The following is a 27,293-nucleotide window of genomic DNA, read 5'->3' as shown; positions in this document are numbered from 1 at the left end:
CTGTGTGTGTGTCTATATTGACCACAGGGGTGTTCGTGGGGGGGTCAGGGGGGGTTGAGAGTTTGGTAGGGGGAGGGGATATAGTGGGGGTTTAATGTTTAAAGTTTTTGATTCATTATATAGATGTTGTTGTATTTTTTGTGTTAAGTTATGAATCAATAAAAATTTTAATAACAAAATACTTTTTGAAAGTAACTGTATTCTAATTACCAATGACTTAAATTGTAACTAGTGGAATACATTATTTTTATTTTATTTACTTATTATTTTGGAAGGGGAAAAAAAAGTATGGATAGTGGTCTAAGAATTATGACTATGTGACTTGTGACAATGTAAGTGTTTTTAAAGTATGTCTGTGTGTATGTATTTTATTGTAATTGGTTGTCTGGCCTTATCTTATTTTTTTTTTTTTACTTTTGTAATTTTGTATATACAGTACTTGCAAAAGTTTTAGGCACTTGTGAAAAATGTTGCATAGTGAAGATGTCTTCAAAAATAATGACATAAATAGTTTTCATTTATCACTTAATGTCATACAAAGTCCAGTAAACATAAAAAAGCTAAATCAATATTCGGTGTGACCACCTTTGCCTTTAAAACAGCACCAATTCTCCTAGGTACACCTGGACACAGTTTTTCTTGGTTGTTGGCAGATAGGATGTTCCAAGCTTCTTGGAGAATTCACCACAGTTCTTCTGTCTATTTAATCTCAATTGCTTCTGTCTCTTTATGCAATCTCAGACTGACACAATGTCCAGTGGGGGGCTCTGTGGGGGCCATAACATCTGTTGCAGGGCTCCCTGTTCTTCTATTCTAATCTTTTCTATTTGCAAAAGTAATGTTTAGGAGTCTAACATTTATATTTCCTATTGACACTAAATCTAAAGATATAAATAATCATCTTAAGACAAATGCTTTTGTGAAACATCTTATGTGCCTAAGACTTTTGCACAGTACTGTATATATTATGTGTAATGTGATCCAATAAGAAAAATGCTCTCGATTGAGCTTAACTTGTATTGAATGTTAAATATTTCTTTAAGTATAATGTTTGGTACTTCAAAGTAAATTATTTTATTTTTTCAGAGATTTGCCATTATTGTTATGTTTTTAAGCTTTGCTAGTTTGCAAGTTGTTTTATAAACATAGACAAAAAACTTATTATTTTATTGTGGTTTCTTAATTTTTTATTTAGGTGCTCACAAAGTTGTACTTCAACAAAACTTTAAAATGTTTTGAAATATTGTAAAACATTTTGTGTTTGCTGGGTCATTTGGAGAATATGGAAAATTACTGTCAACAAAATTACTGATGAAACTGTTCATTGATAAAGAGATTTTACAGTCTGTCTTACGATAACGACTACAAGACGAAAAAGACGCATTGTGATGATATATCAAACTATTATCTACGATTGTTATGGCCTTCATTACAACCCTTGACTCCAGGTTACTCCAGAGAGGATGTCCTTAGATGTCCTCGCTTTGGAAAAAACATGATTACAATGATTACTTATGGTCACAGTGAAGACCTTCACTTCTCTTTCTGCAGGGATCTGGTGACATTAGTGCACTGTAGTAAACACAATGGTTTATAATTAAGTAATGATATTAAGAGCACCAGATATTATGACTATTGGAATAATGGAAGGGAAACAATTTATGAACCATTTCAGCATTGCGTCACCTGAGACTTTCCATGGAGACCACTGGGGGCGCAGTATCACTGTTTCCTGCCCTTTTTGGGGGGGCGGGGGGGGGGGTCAAATTATGACTTCACTTCAAGAAATAAGCCCTGAATTATAGTACTTATTTCGGGATGGGATGGCATTTTCTTTTTCCCTTAATGCTCTCCCTTTTTTGCTCACAAATATCATTCAAATGACATAAATGTCCCACAGACATTATTACAAAACAAACAATAGGGGCTTTAAACAGCTCAACAGTTTTATTACTGAAAATCCATTCAGCCTTTTTAATTTAGTAAAGTATTTTTGTAACATACACATGAACCATCACACATAAATAATGCTCCCGTTTTGATTTCAACAAAGCACTTATATACAAACGTTGTTAAATAACCTGAATGTGAAATGAAACCAATATCTCTAACTCTTAAAAAAGGAGAGACTTCCTCCAGAATAATATACATAGTTTCTGCCCAACCGGATATGCTTTCCGTGAGGTGCGACTGAGGGGGGTCAGGGGACATGGGATGAGGTCACTAGTGTCCAGTCCTTGCAATCTGAGCTGAGGAAGGTTTGTTGTATGACACTGAGGTCATGAGAGACACCAAGTCCATTAAAGACCAGTGTTGAGACTTCAAGAATAATAATTTAGCAGAAATCCACAGAGCCACCCAGTATTAGCACACTGGGGTAACAAATAAAGAACATAAACGAGTAAGTCATTAGTGGTGTTTATCAGACAGACGTGAACATCCAGAGAGGTCACCCGGGTGGTCAAATCAAGGCTCCTTCCAGTTTCAAATGTTTGGCTTTGCCTGCTTTTCGTTAACAGTCGCTTTCAGATGACATGGTAGTCTTTCCAATCTGGTCCAGTGTGCCGTAAGGAACCGTGGGTCACATTCTCCCAACTCATGCAAGTCAGCTAAGGAAAAAAAACAAGATATTCTTTACAAGGGTGAAGACAAGAGATCGACCGATTATTGGTTTTACTGATGCATTTTAACCAATATTTACACTTTTCTGCTAAATCGGTTATTGTTTTTTAATATTGAATCTGCTGCTAATTAGTGCCATCTGGTGGGTGTGTAAAGAATAATCAGTTATTATTGTGCAAAAAGGCGAAAATAAAACATTTATTAAATATCGGTTCTACATATCGGTTATTGATTTTTACAATAACTACTTTTTACACTTTTGTACTTAATCGGTTATTGTTTTTTTAATATCGAATATACTGATAAATGGCACCATTTGGTGGATGTATAAAGAATAATTAAGATAGCATTGTGCAAAAAGGTGTAAATAAAAGATTTATTAAATATCGTTTCTGCACATCGGTTAATGATGTTTACACTAACCGATATTTACACTTTTCTGCTTAATCGGTTATTGTTTTTTTTAATATTGAATCTGCTGCTAATTGGTGCCATCTGGTGGGTGAATAAAGAATAATTAGTTATCATTGTGCAAAAAGGCGAAAAAAACCCATTAAATATCGGTTCTACATATCGGTTATTGATGTTCACACTAACCGCTATTTACACATTTGTACTTAATCGGTTATTGTTTTTTAATATTGAATCTGCTGCTAATTGCTGCCATCTGGTGGGTGTATAAAGAATAATCAGTTATTAATGTGCAAAAAGGCGAAAATAAAACATTTATTAAATATAAGCTCTACATATCGGATATTGATGTTCACACTAACCGCTTTTAAAATTTTTGTACTTGATCGGTTATTGTTTTTTTATTATCGAATCTAACGATAAATGGCGCCATCTGGTGAGTGTATAAAGAATAATTAGTTATCAGTGTGCAAAAAGGCGTAAATAAAAGATTTATTAAATATCGGTTCTACAAATCATTTATTGATGTTTACACTAACCGATATTTACACTTTTAACTTAATGGGTTATTGTTTTTTTTATATCGAATCTACTAATAAATGTTGCCATTTGGTGGGTGTATAAGAATAATAAGCTATCATTGTGCAAAAAGGCACACATAAAACAATGCTTAAATATTGGTTCTGCATAAATCGGTTATTTATGTTTACACTAACCGATATTTACACTTTTAACTTAATCGGTTATTGTTTTATAAATATTGAATCTGCCGAAAAATCGCACCATCTTATAGATGTGTAAAGAACAATTAGTTACCATTTTGCAAAAAGGTGTAAATAAAACAATTATTACAATTGGTCCTGCATATCAGTTATAGTTATTTACACTAAATGATATTTACGCTTTTCTGCTTGATTTGTTATTGTTTTTAAATATTGAATCTACAGATAAATGGTGCAGTCTGGTGGTGTGTAAAGAATAGTTTGTTACCACTGTGCAAAAAGTATTAATATTTATTAAATCCTGTATATCGGTTATGGGACATTATTAAAATAATTGGTACTGGTTGTAAAAAATCAATATCGGTTGATCTCTAGTGAAGACATGGGCAAATCTCATGAAAACATGTCTAAACGGTAGCGATAAGAACCCTTTCAAGCTTTCGAAGTGATTGTTAGTTGTGATTTGCAGTATATGCTGCGTGTCTGTCATGGATAAAAGATCAAATTGCGATTCTATCAGCTCTGACCTACCAGATCTTCCAGAGATTAACGTTTATTGTACACCAGTCAGTATTTAGCATGTCATTTGAGCTTTTTACACTTGAAATTGTTAAAGCACTCAGTATTTTTATCTTTAAACAAAAATAAATAGTAATCATAGAATAGTCCTTTTGAAAAAATGATGTACACTCGTGAGATAAAGACATATCAGTGACAATATGACAAGATAAAGTACTGATTAATTAAAGGACGTTTTCATCAAGGCAAAATTATGACTAAAATACAAACCTATAAAAATTAACAGTGAAATCAGTGCTTTACAAACTGAGTTTGCACATGTGTGAAATACCTTTTTGTGTGCTGAAAATATTCCCTTGCGCGCACAGAATTATAACACAAAAAGGCATACCCTATTATATGTGTAAGTGTGTATTTTGGCACCTTGATCACGACACAACACAACGGCAGCTCATGCAGTCCTGTCCGCTCTCGTCTGGAGGGTTCAACTTCCTCATTTTGTGTTGACGGATCTCTCGTACAAGGGTATAAAACGCATCCTCCACACCCTGCAGAGATATTAACCCCAGTCATGATGAAATATGCAAACTCAAAACCTCAATTCTTATCTTCTGATTTCTTGAGCTGTAATTGGCAACAAAACTTGTTTTAGATGACTGACAAGTGTGCCATAACACAATCTCTAGATTTGCATAACATGGCCATTTCTACGTACAAGTCTACATGGAAACTTACAGCTATTGATAAAATATGCAAAACTGGCGATTAAAGTGTGGTCTTTCTCGTGCAGTCTTCGGCATTCTGACACAACACAAAGTACCAATGAGTCATCCCCTGCAGTGTTATTCAACACACACTGTGTGTGTGTGTGTGTGTGTGTGTGTGTGTCTGTGTGTGTGTGTAGGTGGCCAAGAAGAGAAATACTGCATTAAATACTGCAAGTCCAAAGAAGCTGTAGGAACTTTTAAAGACCTCTGAAGGTTTGTAATTATAAGCTTAAAGGAATAGTTCAGCCAAAAATGAAAATTCTCTCATCATTTACTCACACTTATTCCATCCAAGATGTGTATGAAACAAAGATTTTTAAAAGAATATGTCAGCTCTGTAGGTCCATAAAATGCAAGTAAATGGGTGCCAACATTTGTATGCTCCAAAAAGCACATAAAGTCAGCATAAAAGTTATCCAGTGGTTTAATCCATGTCTTCTGAAGCAATATGATAGGTGTGGATGAGAAACAGATAAATATTTAAGTCCTTTTTACTATAATTTCTTCTCCCTGCCCAATAGGGGGTGATATGCATGAAGAATGTGAATCGCCAAAAACACAAGAAGAAGAATGTGAAAGTGAAGACTGACTGAGCAGGGAGGAAAATTTATAGTAAAAAAGGACTTAAATATTGATCTGTTTCTCACACACACCTATCATATCACTTCTGAAGACACTAATTTAATCACTGGAGTCTTATGGATTACATTTATGCTGACTCTGTGCTTTTTGGAGCTTCAAAGTTTTGGTCACCATTCACTTGAATTGCATGGACCTACAGAAATGAAATATTCATTTCTGGGCAAATTATGACAGATTTTTCATTTTTGTGTGAACTATCCCTTTAAAAACCAAATGAAACTATAGTTTTGTCATTAACTTTGCTTAGAAAATACAATTAACAGATCTTGTACATTATTTTATTATAAATAGAAATTCTCTATTTAAAACATTATTTACACCAATTAAAAAGTTTGGCTGAAAAACAACGTACAAGATTTTAAAATGAAACACATTTTTATTAAATCATTACACAGCAAAAATCATTTTCTTTTTTTGTAAAATATTTGGTAAAAAAAAAAAATTACTTGAGAAGCAGAAAGACATAAGGTAGGTATTAAGTCTTGTTTCTGAGAAATCTAAAAAAATTTGGTGAGGTTTATGTCTAAAGTAAGACAAAAACTATTTGCAAATGGGGGAAGAAAACAAACCTTTTCAAATGTTTATTTACAGGTATGACACTGAAATATCATAGTGCAATAATCTGCCTATTTATTGGGAATTTCTAAAATTGCAACCTTTTAAAAATAAACAAACCTGTGAAGGAATAATTATCCCAAAAATGAAAATTCACAGAAAATCTAATAAAATCTAATTTGTTCAAACTTGCACTTGGAAATGTGAGAACCAATGGCGAGTGTCATCAGTGATGTCAAACCTGGCGTGACACGTCTGCATGTGCCACATTTTCAAAAACGTAAATGTGAATGAGATTTGAAAGCTATCAGTGAATATTGACTTTTATTTTGATCTGTTTGTTACACAAAGCTATCGTTGGCTTTAGAAGACTTGGAATACAACGCACAAGAAAAAAAAAGAAGAAAGTTTTACAGGTTTTGAACAATGACTGTATTTTTATATTTGGGGGAATAATTTCTTTTTTCATTCATATAACAATCTTTTAGAAATGATGGACAGAAAGTCTTCCGCCCTTCCGTCTGACTCACTTGTCTGGTTTTGGCGGAGGTCTCAATGAAGGGGATGCCGTAGCTTCGGGCGAGCTCCTGTGCTTGCCGTGTGTCCACTGTCCGTGCTGGCAGGTCACATTTGTTACCAACAAGCACCATGGGCACGTCATCTGAATCCTTCACTCGTTTGATTTGTTCCCTGTGAGCAGAGAGAAAATGTCATGGTCAAATAACAAGTGACGATGTTTGATACAAACATAAAAAAAGCAAAGAAACTAGTCAAAACTATAGCAGGCAGATCGATTTTGAAACATTGATACTTCTGGAACATGATTTTTTTATGCATTTATTTAGGAGTGCCAAGTTTTTAAGATGCCGTGTCAAATTAAAAGAACTTAAACTTTTAAAATTGCATTTCGAGACACCTTAATTTGGTTCCATTCTCTAGCTTTCTTTTTAGCATAAGCATATGTTCTGTTAGGTGTTCTAAGCCCATTTAGTCTAGTAATTTTAGACTCTGCTTGGTAACCTGCAGCTTTCTCGATCTCAAACTTTTTGCAATCAAAAGTGGAACAAACTGTATAACACAAAATAATTTTTTATACACAACTGCTATTATAGGCTGATATTAAACAGTGCATTACTATTCCCCATGATGTACTGCACTTCATGTTTCAAAAATCCATTATCTAGACCCCATTACCCATAAATAACAAGCTGATTAATATAATTCAGTTATCTTGCTTCTCCATTTTCCTTTCATGTCCTTGAAAGCTCTCTTTCTCTCTTTCTCTCTCTCCTTCAGTCTAATTGAGTTGGGATCGATTTCTCTGGCACTGTGCTATAAATGCTCTGTCTCACTTTCTGCCATCCTGAGAAGTATAACTACTGAATATTCTGGGATGGATCCAACGGTGTGATCCATGTTACTTCTGTTTTGACATCAAATGTAGTTATACAAAAAACAGCAAGACAAATGTCAGAAAATGTCTGAAAATGTGTAACAGAAACAATGCAAATGTGATTACGGTATAACTACTGCTGTTAGGATGAATATCGCAAAAAACATTCAAGTGTTTTCTTTTTGTTTGCATTGTTATGACAAATTAAGCAAATTTTTTGCCCACATTCTCATTTTCATAATGTAATTTTTTTAAATGTCATTCTTAACTTCTGGATGCATTGATATAGTATTTTTACCTTTTTAAATCTCATTATTTTCAATGATGATTCTCAATAGATTCTCGTTACTGTAATACAGTATTTTGTTACTGTATTACTAATACAGTAAATGATAGTTATTTTTACTGTATCACAGTAAAACTGTAATGCAATATCTTTTTTTTTAAATCAACACAAATATATAAATATATATATATGTATTACAAGTAAACAATTTAAAAGCAGTATAGTAAATAGTTTACAATTTAAATAATAAATGGTTATTGGGGAGGCCTGGGTAGCTCAGCGAGTATTGACACTGACTACCACACCTGGAGTTGTGAGTTCGAATCCAGGGCGTGCTGAGTGACTCCAGCCAGGCTTCCTAAGCAGCCAAATTGGCCCGGTTGCTTGGGTGGGTAGAGTCACTTTGGGTTAACCTCCTTGTGGTCGCTATAATGTGGTTCGCTCTCCGTGGGGCGTGTGGTGAGTTGTGCGTGGATGCCGCGGAGAATAGCGTGAAGCCTCCACACACGCTAGGTCTCCGCGGTAATGCACTCAACAAGCCACGTGATAAGATGCGCGGATTGTTGGTTTCAGACGTGGAGACGTGGACGTCAGTTAAAATATTTTTTTCTCAGCTGTATCAAAGACATTTGTCATCATTATGCTTCCATTGTAATGAGAATTGAAGGATATATACTGTACACACACACACACACACACACACACACAAACACACACCTGTATTGATGGATGTCCTCAAAGGACTTGGTGTTATTGATGGCAAAGACACAGAGGAAGCCCTCCCCTGTCCTCATGTACTGGTCCCTCATGGCGCTGTACTCCTCCTGACCTGCAGTGTCCAAGATGTCCAGTAGACATGTCTCCCCGTCAATCACCACCTGCTTCCTGTATGAGTCCTGCACAGAGACACACCCAGACAAATTGACTTTTGTTTAGATCCGTTAAGAACACCATATTTTCTATACAGTACATCTGAAAGCTACTACAGTATTCACTCTGACTTCCTAAGGTCAAACTAACTGAAGCATTCTTATATGAATAGTTTGCCCAAAAATGAAAATTCTTTCATCATGTACCTACCCTCATGTTGTTCCAAATCCACAAGACATTCTTTCATCCGTGAAACACAAAGGGAGATGTTAGGCAGAGTGTTAGCCTCAGTCACCATTCACTTTCATTGCATGTTCCACAGAAGAGAGAAAGTCCTACAGGTTTGGATCAACATGAGGGTTTGCAAAGAACTTTCAATTTTGGGTGAACTATCCCCGATTTGAAGTATCATTCATATGTGTAGCACAAATGTAGTAGTAGTTTAATACATAGGTTTAAGGGCTTGTTTAAATCCCTCACTCATAAGTATGAGCAATAACGCAGAAAGCACCATTAATAACCACGCATGATTTGCAGCACAAAACTGCAGAGTGTAGGGATGGTTCACTTGGGTCCCGTTAGACAGCAGAATCTGCTAATGTGTGTGAGTGCAGAGAGAGAGCAAGCAGCCATAAACGGCACATTGTTTGTCCAGAGACGGGCGTGGCAGGAAAACAGAATACAGAGTGAGAGGGGGACAAGCTCATGCACGTACACAAACACGTCCTCTCACTGGGAGTAATCACAGGCCGAGGGGAAACTCCTGAGATTTATTTGACACTGCATGTGCAAGCTGTGTGCAGAAAGTCGAAGAGAGACAGGGAAGTGGAAGGTAGTGACAGACCACTATATTGGCCAAGCAGCATAATTGGCTAGTGTTTGGCCGATTAACAGAAGCGTTAAGGATAGGATAACTTTAGGATAACTTAGTTGCGTACGGTCGAGCGCTCACTCTTTCAAAGTAAACCCCTTCGTCGGTGAGCGCATACAGATGCGTTTGACACATTCACACAAAAAATGCTTTGTGATGCTCTTTTAGCAGAGTCAACAGCAGGCGCATGCGCAGACGATGCACAAAGACACGCACTGTCCACGTGTCTAGAAATACTAGCCTGAACGCGGACAGTCCGCACTTACTGTGCTGAGGATTACATTTGCTTCAGGATGTAACGCCACGCAGCAAACTGAAGTATATTTTGGCCTTTAGCTCCCCTTGTGTCAGATCTGAAATAAATCAACAGCCTTAACAATGGAAAATAAAAATGTTTGTTTTGTGAATTTTTTGTAAATATTGGATAAAATACGTTACAAGCAATATTGCATGTTTCATTTGCTATCGTTAATGCTGAAGTGTGTAATTTTTAAATAAATAACAGCTGGGCGATATATTGAATATTCAAAATACAGTTGAGGTCAGAAGTTTACATACACGTTTAGTTTACATATTACAGAAGTTGAAGTCATTAAAACTAATTTTTTAACTACTCCACAGATTTCATATTAGCAAACTATAGTTTTGGCAAGTCGTTTAGGACATCTACTTTGTGCATGACATGAGAATATCATTTTAATAATTGACTATATCTCAATTCCAGCGGGTCAGAAGTTTACATACACTAAGCTAACTGTGCCTTTAAGCAGCTTGGAAAATTCCAGAAACTTATGTCAAGCCTTTAGACAATTATCTTCTTGATAGGAGGTGTATTGAACTGGAGGTGTACCTGTGGATGTATTTTAAGGCCTACCTTCAAATTCAGTGCCTCTTGACATCATGGGAAAATCAAAAGAAATCAGCCAAGACCCCAGAAAAAAAATTGTGGACCTCCACATGTCTGGTTCATCCTTGGGAGCAATTTCCAAATGCCTGAAGGTACAACATTCATCTGTACAAACAATAGTACGCAAGTATAAACACCATGGGACCACGCAACCATCATACTGCTCAGGAAGGAGACGCATTCTGTCTCCTAGAGATGAACGTAGTTTGGTGCAAAAAGTGCGAATTAATCACAGAACAGCAGCAGCAAAGGACCTTGTGAAGATTCTGGAGGAAACAGGTAGACAAGTATCTATAACCATAGTAAAACGAGTCCTATAGCGACATAACCTGAAAGGCTGTTCAGCAAGGAAGAAGCCACTGCTCCAAAACCGCCATAAAAAAGCCAGACTACAGTGTGCAAGTGCACATGGGGAATTCACAGCGGTCATTATCACAGCTGTGTACATCCCCCCACAAGCCGACACAGACCGGGCACTCAAGGAACTGTATGGGAGTATAAGTGAGCAGGAAACCGCGCACCCTGAGGGCACGTTCATTGTGACCGGTGACTTTAACAAAGCCAACATCAAGTCAATCGCACCGAAATACTTCCAACACATCAGTTGCAACACACGAGGGGACCGGGTTTTGGACCACTGCTACTCTCCCTTCCGGGATGGCTACAAATCCCTCCCCCGACCACCATTTGGCAAATCAGACCACTCTTCCGTTCTCCTTCTTCCCGCTTACAGGCAGAAACTGAAACCGGAAGCACCCGTCCTCAGAACGATCCAGTGCTGGTCAGACCAATCAGATTCTGTGCTGCAAGACTGTTTTGATCACGTGGACTGGGAAATGTTCCGGTCCGCCTCTGATGACGACATCGAGGTCTATGCTGATAACGTAACATGTTTCATCAGGAAGTGCATAGATGATGTAGTGCCAACCAAAACAATACGTATCTACCCTAACCAGAAACAGTGGATTAATAGTGATGTTCGTGCGGCACTTAATGCGCGGACCTCCGCTTTTAATTCCGGGAATGCAGAGGAGCATAAACAAGCCAGTTATGCCCTCCGCAAAACTATCAGAGCAGCCAAACGCCAGTACAGAGACAAGATTGAAGGACAGTTCAATCTTGCAGAAGCATGTGGCAGGGAATTAATATCATCACGGACTTCAAAGGGAAGTAAAACTCCGCCGTGAACTCCACTTTTTCTCTGCCGGATGAGCTTAATACTTTTTTCACTGATGATACGACGGTTGTAGGTCTGATCACTGACAATGATGAAACAGCCTACAGAGAGGAGTTGCAAACTCTGACACGCTGGTGTCAGGAGCACAGCCTCCCTCTCAACGTCAGCAAGACCGAAGTATACATAAACCATAGCCAAATACATTTAAACTCAGTTTTTCACTATTCCTATAATTTAATTGTAGAAAACATTCCCTGTCTTAGGTCAGTAAGGATCACTACTTTATTTTAAGAGAGAATGATTTATTTCAGCTTTTATTTCTTACATCACATTCCCAGTGGGTCAGAAGTTTACATACACTTTGTTAGTATTTGGTAGCATTGCCTTTAAATTGTTTAACTTTGGTCAAACATTTGGGGTAGCCGTCCACAAGCTTCTCACAATAAGTTGCTGGAATTTTGGCCCATTCCTCCAGACAGAACTGGTGTAACTGAGTCAGGTTTGTAGGCCTCCTTGCTCGCACACGCCTTTTCAGTTCTGCCCACAGATTTTCTATCGGGCTGAGGTCAGGGCTTTGTGATGGCCACTCCAATACCTTGACTTTGTTGTCCTTAAGCCATTTTGCCACAACTCTGTTTGCTTGTGGTCATTGTCCATTTGTAAGACCCATTTGTGACCGAGCTTTAACTTCCTGGCTGATGTCTTGAGGTGTTGCTTCAATATATCCACATAATTTTCCTTCCTCATGATGCCATCTATTTTGTGAAGCGCACCAGTCCCTACAGCATCAAAGCACCCCACATCATGATGCTGCCACCCCCATGCTTCACGGTTGTGATGGTGTTCTTCGGCTTGCAAGCCTCACCCTTTTTCCTCCAAACATAACGATGGTTATTATGGCCAAACAGTTTGAAGGTAGGCCTTAAAATACATCCACAGGTTCACCTCCAATTCAGTACACCTCCTATCAGAATCTAATTGTCTAAAGACTTAACATCATTTTCTGGAATCTTCCAAGTTGCTTAAAGGCACAGTTAACTTAGTGTATGTAAACTTCTGACCCATTGGAATTGTGATATAATCAATTAAAAGTGAAACAATCTGTCTGTAAACAATTGTTGGAAAAATGACTTGTGTCATGCACAAAGTAGATGTCCTGACTCCTAAATGACCTGCCAAAACTATAGTTTGCTAATATGAAATCTGTGGAGTGGTTACAAAAATTAGTTTTAATGACTTCAGCATAAGTATGTAAACTTCTGACTTCAACTGTACATATTGGAGGGGGGGGGGGCAGTCAGCGCTCCAGCTGTACAAGTAACACGCCTCATCAAACCAACGAGAGCAGCAGCACAGCCTTCCACAGACACGCTTTTACGCTTAAAGAAAGCTGAACAGAGCACAACAGAATGCAGGTTCTTGAAACACGTTTTTTCAAAGTTTCAAACTCCATTTTCCTTGAAACAGCACCCTAAAAACAAGACCAAACATTTGAATTGTTCAGTGATATGGAAATAAAACAAACTGTAACACTTCACAATAAGTTTCTATTCGTTAACATTAGTTAATGCATTAGGTATAATGAACAATATTTTGTTACAGAATCTTTGTAAATGTTATTTAATAAAAACAAAATTTTTCATTGTTAGTTCATAGTGCATTAAGTAATGTTAACAATTACAACTTTTGATTTAAAAAAATGTATTAGTATATCTTGAATTTGGCATTGACTATGATTGATAAATGCTGTAAAAGTATTGTTCATTGTTAGTTCTTGTTAACTCATGTTCACTAATTGAACCTTCTTTTAAATTGTTTTACTTTAAAGCCAATTTTTGTACTGCAGATACGCTTAAATTGTCTGCTGCCACAGTATGTGTATAATGTATTTGAATTATCTAAATGATTATATTTATTACATATTACATTTAGAATTATTTTAAAGATTATATACTAAATTATCTTTATTTAGGGGCCTTTCTCAGTAAGTACTGATGTACTGTATATGATTAATTGTGATTAATTGGCACATAACATAATTAATATGATTAAATATTTTAATCAATTAACAGCCCTACTGTATGTATATATATTTGTATTACTGTGTACTGTTGCATATTGGTGCATATAAATGAAAATGAATATTAAATATTCTTTGTCTTCATTTGGTGCAAAACTGTGGAAAACATGCACTGATAATTTTAAACTAGATTTTTACTACATGCATTAAACATTTTTGAATCTACTTTGCTGCAATAGCTGTCTGGTTGATATTATGGTTTCTCTGATATTGAATATTGTCAATAGGCTGAAAAACATCAAGATATCATTTTTTGTAGCAATATAGCCCAGCCCAAGCTGAGATATCTGCGTGCCTCATAAAATGTGCCATCTTTGTGCCACATCTGACCACATGTTACCTCTATAGTGGGGTCATATTCATCCACAAAGTGATTCTGGATGAGTTGGATGGTGAGAGCGCTCTTGCCCACGCCTCCAGCTCCCACCACCACCAGTTTATATTCAGTCATTCCTTCACTCCTCTGCAACCTCTCTCCACACCTGAGGAAAAACCAGCAACACAATCAATACAAACAAAAAACCATCTTTATTCTCAATAAATCATGCTACACATCCTTTTTAGAGACCTGACAAATTGTTTTTGTCCTAGGGATGTCCTTTGACCTCAGTGTTTAAAGGAATAGTTCACCCAAAAATGAAAGTTACAGAGCTGCTATCTTTATTCACATTAGCACACAAGAAGTCCAAAATCTTGTACCTCTTCAGAACATTTCACAAACTGACTAAAACTATGCAGTTGTGGGGAGAAAACCTTACATATCAATTAAATGTTAAAATCAGCAAATTATTACAAGCTGGTGCACTTTTGCAAGTCATTTTCTTTTTTCACAGTGTGGCCGCAAAGTAGTCAGCCAAGATCTAGAGTCACTTATTAAAGTTGCATTTATCCAAATGTTATCTGGAATAGTCTTCCACCTTCCACTGTATAAGGCCAGAAACATACTCTATGCAAGTACCGTATGTGAACATGTGAGCGCAGCATTTCAACATGGTAACTAACAGATATTCAACAAAAATATAGACTAAATGACTAACATATCATTGCACAAATCTCTCAAAGTAAGAAATAAGAAAAAAAAAAGGCTTCAACAGAGTGGCACAAAACTGCTAATGCGCATCCTGAACGCAGAATGACGCATTTCAATGTAACCAGAGCACTTGGGAGTCTCAGGGCGATCCATGCTACACATTCAAAAGCACAGAACTACAAGATAATGATGTGGGTTACACATCTATTTCACAACATCAAGCAGTTTAAACCTTTTTACTGCAACTATTTGTTAAACAAGTGTTAGACAGAATCAGATTTAACGTCCATCAGTGATCGTCTTGTAATGTATTGTTGATGCGGCGCTTTGATGGCTGAAACAGCAGTGGTGCATAAATGGACTAAACTTAAAGCATTAAAGAGACGAAACTTCTTGCTGAAACTATTATTCATTATCGGTACATTATCAGTCATGCAAAAACGCTCTCCAATTAATTTAAGATCTGTCTTCCATTGGGAAGCCTGGGGAGCTCAGCGAGTAAAGACGCTGACTAACACCCCTGGAGTCGTGAGTCCGAATCCAGGGCGTGCTGAGTGACTCCAGCCAGGTCTCCTAAAGCAACCAAATTGGCCTGGTTGTTAGGGAGGGTAGAGTTACATGGGGTAACCTCCTCGTGGTCGCTATAATGTGGTTCTTGCTCTCGGTGTGGTGTGTTGTGCGTGGATGCCGCGGAGAATAGCGTGAAGCCTCCACACATGCTATGTCTCCACGGTAGCATGGTCAACAAGCCACGTGATAAGATGCACGGATTGATGGTCTCAGACACGGAGGCAACCGAGATTCGTCCACTGCCACCTGGATTGAGGCGAGTCACTACGCCACCATGAGGACTTAGAGTGCATTGGGAAATGGGCATTCCAAATTGGGGAGAAAAGGGGAGAAAATAAAAAATAAATAAATAAAAAGATCTGTCTTCCATTAAACCCACCACTACTAAAAATGTTAATGTTAGTAGTCGACCCCACTAATCGATAAGTCAGTTGTTGGACGACTAGTTGATTAGTTGACCACCGTGGCACATCCCTACCTCTAACAATTGTAATAGATTGATTTATTATGCGATTTATGGAGTTTCTTTACCATGCAAATGTTTGATTATGCATTTATCCTCTCAAGGCTTGCCATATAATGCGTATGTCCATATGCAGCTTTCAGTGAGTAAAGGATTTATGATCAATAAAAACAGACTGTACCGCCTTTGCTTTATTTTTTATCTTTTGTCATTTTAGTGAGAAAAATTATGATATGCAGTGCATTCGTTGTTGTCAGAGAATGAAGTCTTGTCAGTTCTTCAGTAAAAGAAAAAGCTCATTGGTTAGTTGACGAGACCACAAGTGTTCACCCCAGCAACTGAACGATTTTTTTCAAACAAGTTTGATCTGCTTTCCCTTTGTTGGAACCATTAACTCAACAGTATATTGCATGTCAATTTTATATTTTGGCCTAATTGGATTTGATTTACATTGAGAGAACTAATGATTTTGTTCAGAGTATAATGTAATACAAACTCAATGTGTAATTTAAAACAATTTGTCATAAATTAAATTACAGTAACATGAGGTTTCAGGACATCACTGTTTTTATCAGCTTAGTAGTAATGATTAGTACGCTAATTCTTTGTCACTCACCCTACCTGCGAAATCTGATGACATCATCCTGACAAATGTGACATAACATGTCTACTGACTAATAAATCATTAAATCATTGTTTCTGTTCCATTTTACATTATACTGGATAGGAGATAATTCCCTATATAGGCTTACATTTACATATATATTTTCCCAGCTTCTTAGATGGGACACAGTTTACAGAGGTTACTATCCAGGACAGCACATTTCCAGACACTAAGCACTGGCTATATTAGTCTCAGCGTGTGGAGTTTTATTATTAGATATTTACTCGCCATAATCCTGGCTGTGAACTCTACCAGAGATCACCAAAAGTGCATCTGCAATGTTAATGATTAATGAAAACACAAAGTTTCTTGGAACTATAGTAACTTGTGAGACTCTCTAGCACTTTGAATGACTCTAAAGCGGTGGGCTTAATGAGTAACTCCATGCACATGCACAAACACTCCCCGGCACACGCTCACACTCACACACACACACACACACACACACACACACACAATTGAGCTATTAAAGGCAAAGTGCAGAGAGTTCATCAATGATAGTCATTTGTATGTACAACTGATACTCCCTTAAATCCTTGGAAACCAACCGAGGTTGTACAATTTGGGTGAATGTGATAGAATATTAAAAAGAAGAAATTAAAAATAAGAAGCATGAAACATGACAATTGTTTGGCGATAAACCTTGATAAAACTTGCACAAAAATCAATGAGCGCACTTCTTACACGAACACAGAAGGCGGAGCCCGGATGATGGCACTCACCTGTGGGGAATAAGAAGGGTGCGCACTGCAGACATATGCTCAGTAGGCTTAGGTCTAAATAGTGACATTAATGTAGATCAACATCAAAAGATCAGAAAAACAAGTAGCCAAAATTACCCATTGTTGCCAATTGTCAACGACTTCACTGTCATTTCAACATTTGGTGAAATGGTTTGTCATGTTGGTATGCAATAGATTATTATGTCTAATAGTGTAACTAACTGTACCAGACTGCAGACCACCAGACTATAACTGTTTGTTCAAACTGCAAAAAGAAGGGTTGATTAATTTTATTCTCGGATGACCTTTCAAAGCTCTGAAGGGCTTGTGGTGAACGTTCTACATATGAGCAGTGGGTAAGTAAAAGTGAGGATGTGTCGATATTAATGTCTGAATATATTCATAGATATATTTTGTTATTCATTCAATTACTGACTGATTTATGATATTGCATAATATTTGGGTGCAGCGTTTTGATGATAAAATGACATTCAGATTTCAAACAATGTCATAATCGGACAAGACCATCAGCTTTTTTATTTGATCCCCTTTTCTCCCAATTTGGAACTACTTAGTAGGTCCTTGTGGTGGCACGGTTACCTCAATCCGGGTGGCGGAGGACAAGTCTCAGTTGCCTCCTCTTCTGAGACCGTCAATCCATGCATCTTATCACGTGGCTTGTTGTGCATGACACCGCGGAGACTCACAGCATGTGGAGGCTCATGCTACTCTCCGCAATCCACACACAACTCACCATGTGCCCCATTGAGAGCGAGAACCACTAATCGCGACCACGAGGAGGTTACCCCATGTGACTTTACCCTCCCTAGCAACCGGGCCAATTTTGTTGCTTTGGAGACCTGGCTGGAGTCACTCAGCACACCCTGGATTCGAACTCACGACTCCAGGGGTGGTAGTCAGCGTCAATACTCGCTGAGATACCCAGGCCCCCAAGACTAATATCTTTTAAACTAAGGCACAAGTTAACATGGACACACTGCTGGATTATATGCACCATTTCACACCGAACACACACTCATGTGAATACAAAGATGCCCTCTTAAATTATCGCTCTCTAGTAGCTAAAATGGATAGGACGCTGTAGTGTCGCCCTGATCATATTATTGATCGCCGAGTTCGAATCTCCTACCTCGGTTACTTTTTTTATTAAATCTTGTGTTCTTCTGCCGTTCGATCTAATAATACCACTTATTTTAATCTGAACAATGATGCCAGCATCATGTAGTAATTTTACATTTAATGGAGAGGAAAATATTGAGTCAGAAGCATGATTTGCGGCCAGTCGTTCACATCTGGTGTAAAACAGAAGAAGGTCACCAGTTAACATGAAAACCAGCTGAACCGTAACAGCGGCTCTGACAACATAACTATTTTCAGCATCTGAGGGGCAAGTTGGCTCATCGTGTAAGGTTAGGCTATAACAGATAATAAATCTGCATTAAAGGCCCCATGCATGAAATATGGATTTTTCAAGCCGATAAACAATGTCCTGAGATCACCCATCAAGTTCTACAGTTTGGTTCGGCCCCTAAAAATATTTTCAGTTGAAATAGGTCTATTTTTGGCTAAAAGCTTACATTTTTCTACTACAAAGTTGAACAAGGAAATGATGATGTGCCCTCCTCATCCAGTATATTTGTAATTTTTTCTAAAAAATAAAACAATTCCACACAGGTAACCGCATTTTCTTCATTTCTTTGATGGCTCAAATGTATGCTCTAGTCGATTTTGTATTTTGATCATTTGTGAACTGCGTTAAACTCCGTCTCGTTTACCATGCTTTGTGGGTGTGACTTTTTGCCGTGTCATCACAATTCATATCTATACAACAGATGTGTTTATGATTAAATCACTACTAGAGCACACAATTGCGTATAAGAGCACAAAGTTCTTCATATATCTAGCCTCTTAATTTTGCTCTCAAAGTGCACCAGATAGATGCATTTAACTTTAAATTGTACAACATTTTCTTACGGGGGACCCCTTGAGGGTCCGAGGTCCACCCACCACAGTCTCATAAAATTCTGTGGGAAACACTGCTTCTGATCTTGTAAGAATAAACTTTAAAGAAGTGTCTCAACACAGCATTAGCAATGATGAATCGAACGCATGAAGACCAGGGACATTTGGGGAGAGAAACAATGGGGGCAATTTTGATTTCAAAAGGCAAGAATGCTCAGGCATAACGTTGAGCTTTACCATCTAGTTTAACAAGAATACAGTGTAAGTCCTTGTTAGGAAAATGTGGTATGTGATGTTCATGTTGATATGCACTTGTGCAAAACCAGTAGAGATGAGCGATAGTGAAACTTTCACTTTCAATATGTGGCATGTTTGAGCATTTTATGTCATAATAGACCATCATCTGAATAATGCATTCAACTAAACTAGGCCACAGTGAGGGATGGATTGGATTAATAATACACATACAGAGCCAAATTAATTTTGAACATTTTGTTTGGGATGAACATTTGATCAGTAGAGACCAGCATAGATGGTTCAAAACTGCAAAAAGTTTTTGGACACTCGAGATCCCAATGGATTTTTCCCAGACTCTTCCCTCTAAGATTCATAATTACAACCGAAGTGTTCTGTGGCTTCAAACAGGTCCTAATGAGTCCCCAATGTAATGTATTGTTTGGGAATAAACCATCTAATCCTGAAAAAACACCTTGTCTTATGGGTACATATTTGCACCCTTTTGTGAAATACTGTAATGTCTTTAGTATGTACTTCAAACCCAGAAACGTTCTAAATCTATGGACTTCAGAGCAAGATAAAGCATGCTTCTGACAACCGTTTCAAATAAGAAGACATAATAAAAAATAAAGTGTGTAATTTCTGCAAAGATCTAGATGTTTACATTTTCTGAAAAAAATGTGAGCGGTGCTTGCCCGTGTGAAACACAGAGGTGTTATAAGGAGGGGAATCGTACAAAATTTAACGATTCCTGTTCCAATTCTGACTCCTCTTAATGTTTATGATTCCTTAAAGGTTACATTAAGGATTCTTCATTTTGGGGAAGAAATATTTGGAAATGAGGAATGCAATTCTTCACTCAAACGTTGCCAAATTATGGTCATGCTGTGTGTTTTGAGCTGTAGACAGTAAACACAGGGAGGTTAAATAGGGAAGGAAATGAGGAGGGTAACAAGGGAAGGCAGGTGAAGCAAATAAACTGATAACTAGGTAACAAAGCGGGCGGGGTATCACTCACGACTGAACTGACACGAGTGCACGTGACAATGAGAAAACATTAAGCCAATAAATGACAAGACACAAGAACACATGGCAATGAAAACCAAACAAAGCCATGTGTTCACAGAACATGAATTCAGCCACAAAGAGATATAAAGAAAACCAACAGAACATTTTTTGTAAAAGGGTGAAAGTCAACTGTCCACACACATACAGTGCATAATAAACCAATCAAGGTAAAAAGCCATTTGAAGAACTAGTCTTAAAGCTTTGTGATATGCCAGAGTTTAGGGCTGTATATATATACAGCCTGTCATCATAAACTGGCTATAAAAACGGCTCATTTTGAAACTCAATGGTCCCTCTGGAACATCAGAATAAACGTACAAGATAGAATACTGACACTGTATTTAGGGACATCTGCTCTTTGAAGGAGTAGCATTTTAATGGACAGCAACAAAGTATGAAGACAAACTAAAATGTTTGCGCTTACCGTGCATTCTCGCATTACTGTAGGGGTAACAAACCTCAGTACTCAAGGTAGTGATAGAGTTACCTTTTAAATGTCTGTGCCAATAAACTGTAGGCTATGCGTTATTTTCAGGTAGCTAGCTATAAAACATGTCAACAGTTTAAAGCATTAGTGTATAATTTTTCAACGTTAAAATACTTTCTCCTATCCTAGCTTAATCAGCAGAGACAACTATAAGTAAGCCATTCGTACGCTGATTTCCACGAAAACTGTAAACACTGTGGTACTATCAAAGCATCGCTGTTTATTTGAGCACCCTGTCCAGCTCCAACACTGCAACATTGGCTCAACCAATGGCATGAGTTTAAGGTGGGACAATGTTTATTCAACCAATGGGAGACACAAGGAGTGTTTGAGAAACCTGTTTGAAAACAATCATTATTTTTGCAATTCCATGTGGTGCCACTATTTGCGTAGATATTACACGGTTCACCTTTAGCTAACTTGCTTAGCAAGATTCTAACGCTCCGCCATGACAGTAGTTGACCTAAAAAAGAAAACCATAGAAATAGGCAGTTTATGCTAATGCACAGCAACACTGCAAAAACAAAACACATACTCACATTACGTTACAAATTTCTTATGAACACATTATGCATACTGACAGATTTCAGAACGCAACTACATGTGAAATTAAAAAAAGCATTTGCATTCACTTGTGTACAGTATGTTTTGGGCCACAGAGTGACATTTCTGTCTTGCTAAAAATCTAAATGGTGTTGAAAAAACCATTCACAGTATGAATATTTCGGTCACTGTAAGATACATAAGAAGAGACGAAATTTCCAATTGACCTTCGCTAAGCTCCGCCCCCCTTGGTTACGGTTGCTCGCTCTGACAAGCTCTGCAGAACTCTCCATTGGAATGGATGGGATAAACGGAATGGATCATATTTTTACGTGGGCTGGTATGAAGTGTGACATTGTGTAATGTTTATCTAAAGTTTTTGGGAGTAAGTGAAGACTAAATCGGAATCAAGGCAAATGATTATTACAGTCACTTGAAAAGAGAAAACATAATTTAATAGTGATTACACATCTAATAACATTAGCGTAAGTGAACAGAGCTGATTATAACATCTCACAACACATTCATTTTGATGCTGTGAACTGTTTATTTAATATCGCTTTTACTATGACTTGAATCAATACGTAAATTAAAATTAACATTCATTAAGGCTTTAATGTACCTTGGAGCAAATGTAAGTGTCATTGCAGATGTTATATATTCATTTGGGAATGAGGGCTGACACAGTGTAATCCACAACATGCTCTTCTCCAGATTTATTTAAAGATTATTTTTAAGATTATTACCTCTCTGGGTAGCTCGTGTCACTATCACAAATGAACAGGCAACAACAAAACAAGTTTTTATTTTATTTATTTATTTATTTATTACATTTTGGGGATTATTTTTATAAAATCGCGCTTAAAACTACTCAAATACATATTACTCCCGTAAGCTCTCATTGGAAAATAGAAAATGCGTGTCAGAGTGATTGCGGCAGGGCAACAGTTGCTAAGACAGGATTGGTCAGATGCTCTTTTAAGGTGGGGCTTAGTGAAGGGTCAATTAGATATCGACCAATAATCTGTTTTACAGATGTTTCAAATAGTAAATCTACCAATAAGTGATGCCATCTGGTGGGTGTGAGGGCTGTCAATCGATTTTTAATCGAAATTATTAACTGAATTACATGAGATGCCAATTAATCAATTGAAATAATCACAATTAATCGCATATATAAATATTTGCTGAGAAAGCCCCTAAAATAACAATAATTCAATCATCTTGTGCTGTCACTAGTGTCAAGCAAGGCAAGTATGGTTTGTTGTCTGTACAGCTACACGTTGCCAATACAGCTGAAGTTTCGCTTACTGCCCCCTGCTGAAAACAGGTGGTGCTTTAAGCTTGAATTTCTCCAATGGTAGGAATCTTCCTTATTATGGTCCGGGGACATGATTAATTGCATACATTTTTTATATAATTACTCGCACTGAATTAACGAGTTAAATCAACAGCCCTAGTAAATATATATGTATGGTACTACTAAATTACTGTTATTAAAATATTTGTATGCTAATGCTATTATGTTTCAATGTTGCCGTCTAATGATTTCGTAGCATTGCAAATGCAGATCTACCTGTCCGAGGTGCAGATACGAAGAAGCGAACAGGCGTTGTTTTACTGAAGCACAAATAAGAGATGCTTTCCTGCGCTTGCTGAAGTTGCGCGAGCATACCTGTCTGCACCCTGCACGAGTGTAGACAGTGAATGTTTGTTCAGCTCAGCTTCTCATGTGGTGGATGAGAAAAGAAACAGACTAGCTGTTTGAAAAATCTGAAATGCTTCTTTTTGTAAAGAATAACTTACGGGGGGGCCTGGGTAGCTTAGCAAGTAAAGACGCTGACTACCACCCCTGGAGTCACGAGTTCGAATCCAGGGCGTGCTGAGTGACTCCAGCCAGGTCTCCTAAGCAACCAAATTGGCCCGGTTGCTAGGGAGGGTAGAGTCACATGGGGTAACCTCCTCGTGGTTGCTATAATGTGGTTCTCGCTCTTGGTGGGGCACGTGGAGAGTTGAATAGCGTTAAGCCTCCACACGCGCTATGTCTCCGCGGTAACGCGCTCAACAAGCCATGTGATAAGATGCGTGGATTGACAGTCTCAGGCAACTGAGATTAGTCCTCCACCACCCAGACTAAGGCGAGTCACTACGCCACCACGAGGACTTGAGCGCATTGGGAATTGGGCATTCCAAATTGGGGAGAAAAAGGGAGAGAGAATAATAAAAAAAAGAACTTACATACACTGTTGAAAGAAAAGCCATAAATAAAGGCAATATAGCCTAGTTCTGTAGGATTGTCATTTCATTATATCTTAAAATTATATTGATATAATTTGATTTAAAAACAACTGCAGTAGCATATTTATGTTTTATTCATTGCATTAAACTTGATTTGATGTATTATTTGATTTATATGTGTTTTATGTAGTTTTACAAAACTAAAGTCAGACCATTCTGTTTTTTGCTTTAAATCTTGAAATTATACAATCTAATTTACAACAAAAACAACTGCTGATGCTACATGTACGTAGCAACTTTGTTTGGATCATTGCTTAATATGCAGTTGTTGCCTCTAATTTCACACAGCTACAGATATTTTTTCGTTTAAGGCCAGTTTGGCCTATTAAAGAGCAAATAAACATATTTTTGATTAACTCTTTCATTCTTTCTTTTCTGTTGCTTTAAGAAAAAATCAGCAATTGGTATCAGTCCATTTGCTTGTAAAAATCATCAATCGGAATCGGCCCATTTGCTTGTAAAAATCGTCAATCGGAATCGGCCCAATTGCTTGTAAAAATCGTCAATCGGAATCGGTGCATTTGCTTGTAAAAATCGTCAATCGGAATTGGCGCCTTTGCTTGTAAAAATCGTCAATCGGAATTGGCGCCTTTGCTTGTAAAAATCGTCAATCGGAATTGGCGCCTTTGCTTGTAAAAATCGTCAATCGGAATTGGCGCCTTTGCTTGTAAAAATCGTCAATCGAAATCGGCCCATTTGCTTGTGAAAATCGTCAATCGGAATCGGCCCATTTGCTTGTGAAAAAAATCAGCAATCGGAATCGGCCATGAAAAATCATGAGCGGTGCATCCCTAAAATTTACTAGGGACGATCTAAAAATATCAAACTTTAGTTCTCTTGACTGCATAAGCGCATTGAACTTGATTGCCCTGTGAGAAAACTTACACTACTTTCCACAGCCCAAACGTTACGAATCCTACTATGGCGAAGGCTCTTATTATTATTCATGAGCTGAACCAAGCCATTAGAAGACTACCACGCAACGTTAACACAAACTGATTCATATTCAAGAAACCATCCTTGCCATTGGAAGGCTAGGAAACAGCCTCGCGCGAACTAATTGTTATTAATGTTCCATGTCTTCGCCGTAGTAGAATTCGTAATTTTTCGTCCAGTACTATGGGGCGTCACCCTAGTAGTTTATACAGACTCGTAACTGTCACATGAATGCCACCAAAGCTTAACAAATATAATTTACGTTCCTATGTCAGGGATCAAATAGTTTCACATTCAAAGCAACACGTAAAATCTTCTGACTGGACGTTCTCGGTAATATAAGTCATGATCAGTTTTTAGATCGATTATTAGAGTCTGATTCAACCTAAACTGATTTTATTTTAGTGTTTAGATGCTTGAGCAGGTTTCACTGTGAAGGGTGAACCAAAACATTATCTGAGCTTTCTATTCAAGAAACAATTTAAACATAGATTAAAGACACAGATTAAAGAAAACTACACAACAATACTTCAATCTATAGACCATCCGTGCACTGATCTTCCAAACATGTACATTTTCATGCAATTAAAAAGATGCACTAAAAAAACCTAATCAAAATGTACCAACCATGTGTGTGTGAAATATATATATATATATATAAACATGTATATGTAAACAACTCTCAGTATTGCTACTGTAAATTCATTCACTTGTTCATGCTACAGTATTACATTGCAATCAAAGGATTTATGCGTTTAAAGCCAAGAAATGTTCACTTTACCTTTGAAACCCCGAAAACTCTCCAGCCGATATAGTTTATTTCGAGATTTTTCTGGACTGGAATAGATATTGCAGACAGTACACTGTGAACAATGTGCTCCCCTGTAGTTGTGTGTGTGTGTGTGTGTGTGTGTATGTGTGTGTGTGTGTGTGTGTGTGTGGTAGCCTACGCCCAGCCCCACACGACACACCGAACCGCCCAGACAGCTCGATTTCCATTCCTACTATGGCCAAGGATAAGCATATGAATATTAAGTAGGTACTGGTGACGTTTTTTTTTTTTTTTTTACTTGTAATTTTTATTTGTACGTCATATTGATAATAATAAAAATCTCACACTATAAAATTAACAAAATTTCCAGAGAAAATACATTACATATTTTTAGTGCGAACATATGAGTTGACAAAATGAGAAATTCGTTCAAACTCTTATGTATATGTGGTATTTGCCACTGTACAATATACATTTCTTTAAAATGTCACATCAAATACACAATTTTTTTTTTACCACACTTGCCAATGTCATTTTCCGAATCATACAATCCAACAGTATTGAATCTTGGAGGGTCAGCGATGTGATTTAATTAATATTCATGAACCAAGCGTCCACTTAGCTTTCAGTCTGCCTTTCAGACAATCCGTTATGCCTACTGGGTTCGCGAGATGAAACGTAATTAATATTCATGAGCTACGTCTTCGCCATAGTAGAATTCGCTGGTTCGCGCCCTAGCTTTCATGAAGCTGATAAATTGGAAATTTCTTTTTAACATCAGTAACAGGCACACGCACGAAGTGTGGTATAAGTACTATCAATATGTTTTTGCTGATAGTTTTCACTTCAAAAGACGACATCATATCGACCTGCTGGGGCTGACTGAATATTTTCAAACTGTCTTTATAACAAATTTAGGAATCAGAATGGACACGAAAAAAAAGCTTAATGACTCAAATTAATTCAGAGTTCATATATATTTCAAACAGTTATTATAATATATATATATATATATATATATATATATATATATATATATATATATATACATATATATTTTTTTTTTAATGGACTAAAATTCCCTTGTGGGACGTGCCCTTCCCCGTATCCAGGAAGTACGTTCCGTTGTTATGCAAACTTTCGAAGACTAGCGGAACAGAATTGCTAAAACACCGAATATAACACGTTGTTTAGACTCATAAGGTAAGATATATATAATTGGTAATATAATTAATCTGTCTGGAGGTACAAAGCAAATATATTTTACCAGTTTAATTAAAAAAAAGAATTGAATTGTCTGTTTCCCTAGAGTTGTTGCCAGCATTGCTATGGAACATGGAACGTTATTTATTTGGGTTATTTATTTATTTATTTATTTAGTTGACATGGCACATAATTCTACAAAGAAAAAAAGCCATTCATTTTTATTTAAATTTTTACTTTTATTTACACTATATTGCTGACAGAATAGTTTGCCTATAATTATAAAATATCTGTTTTTTTATCTGTATTTTTTATTTTATTTTTTATTAGCCTTCTTATAAATTTGTAATGTAATTTAACTTGTTATTTAAAGGTTAATTTATTCAGTCTTATATTGTGACCACTACACAAAGAGATAAGTGTAAAAAAAAATAAAAATAATAATAAAATAATAATAATAATAATAATATATATATATATATATATATATATATA

General features: G+C 37.0%; 1 protein-coding gene across 1 annotated transcript; it reads right to left on the bottom strand.

The window, feature by feature from the left end:
• Positions 1-1,940: 1,940 nt before the first annotated feature.
• On the bottom strand, positions 1,941-25,738 carry LOC127437085 (GTPase HRas-like). The gene is made up of 6 exons (XM_051691737.1): positions 25,605-25,738; positions 14,163-14,304; positions 8,635-8,813; positions 6,769-6,928; positions 4,698-4,822; positions 1,941-2,609 (listed from the first exon to the last, which is right to left on the bottom strand). Exons 2-5 carry the CDS (start codon positions 14,271-14,273, stop codon positions 4,703-4,705), a joined length of 570 nt encoding a protein of 189 aa, XP_051547697.1. The 5' UTR covers positions 14,274-14,304; positions 25,605-25,738; the 3' UTR covers positions 1,941-2,609; positions 4,698-4,702.
• Between the last annotated feature and the right edge of the window lie 1,555 nt (positions 25,739-27,293).

Source organism: Myxocyprinus asiaticus, chromosome 48, assembly GCF_019703515.2.
Source record: "Myxocyprinus asiaticus isolate MX2 ecotype Aquarium Trade chromosome 48, UBuf_Myxa_2, whole genome shotgun sequence".
In the NCBI taxonomy this organism is placed as follows: Eukaryota; Metazoa; Chordata; class Actinopteri; order Cypriniformes; family Catostomidae; genus Myxocyprinus; species Myxocyprinus asiaticus.
Note: the sequence above shows the minus strand (reverse complement) of the source record. Positions and strands in the feature narration are given on the sequence as shown.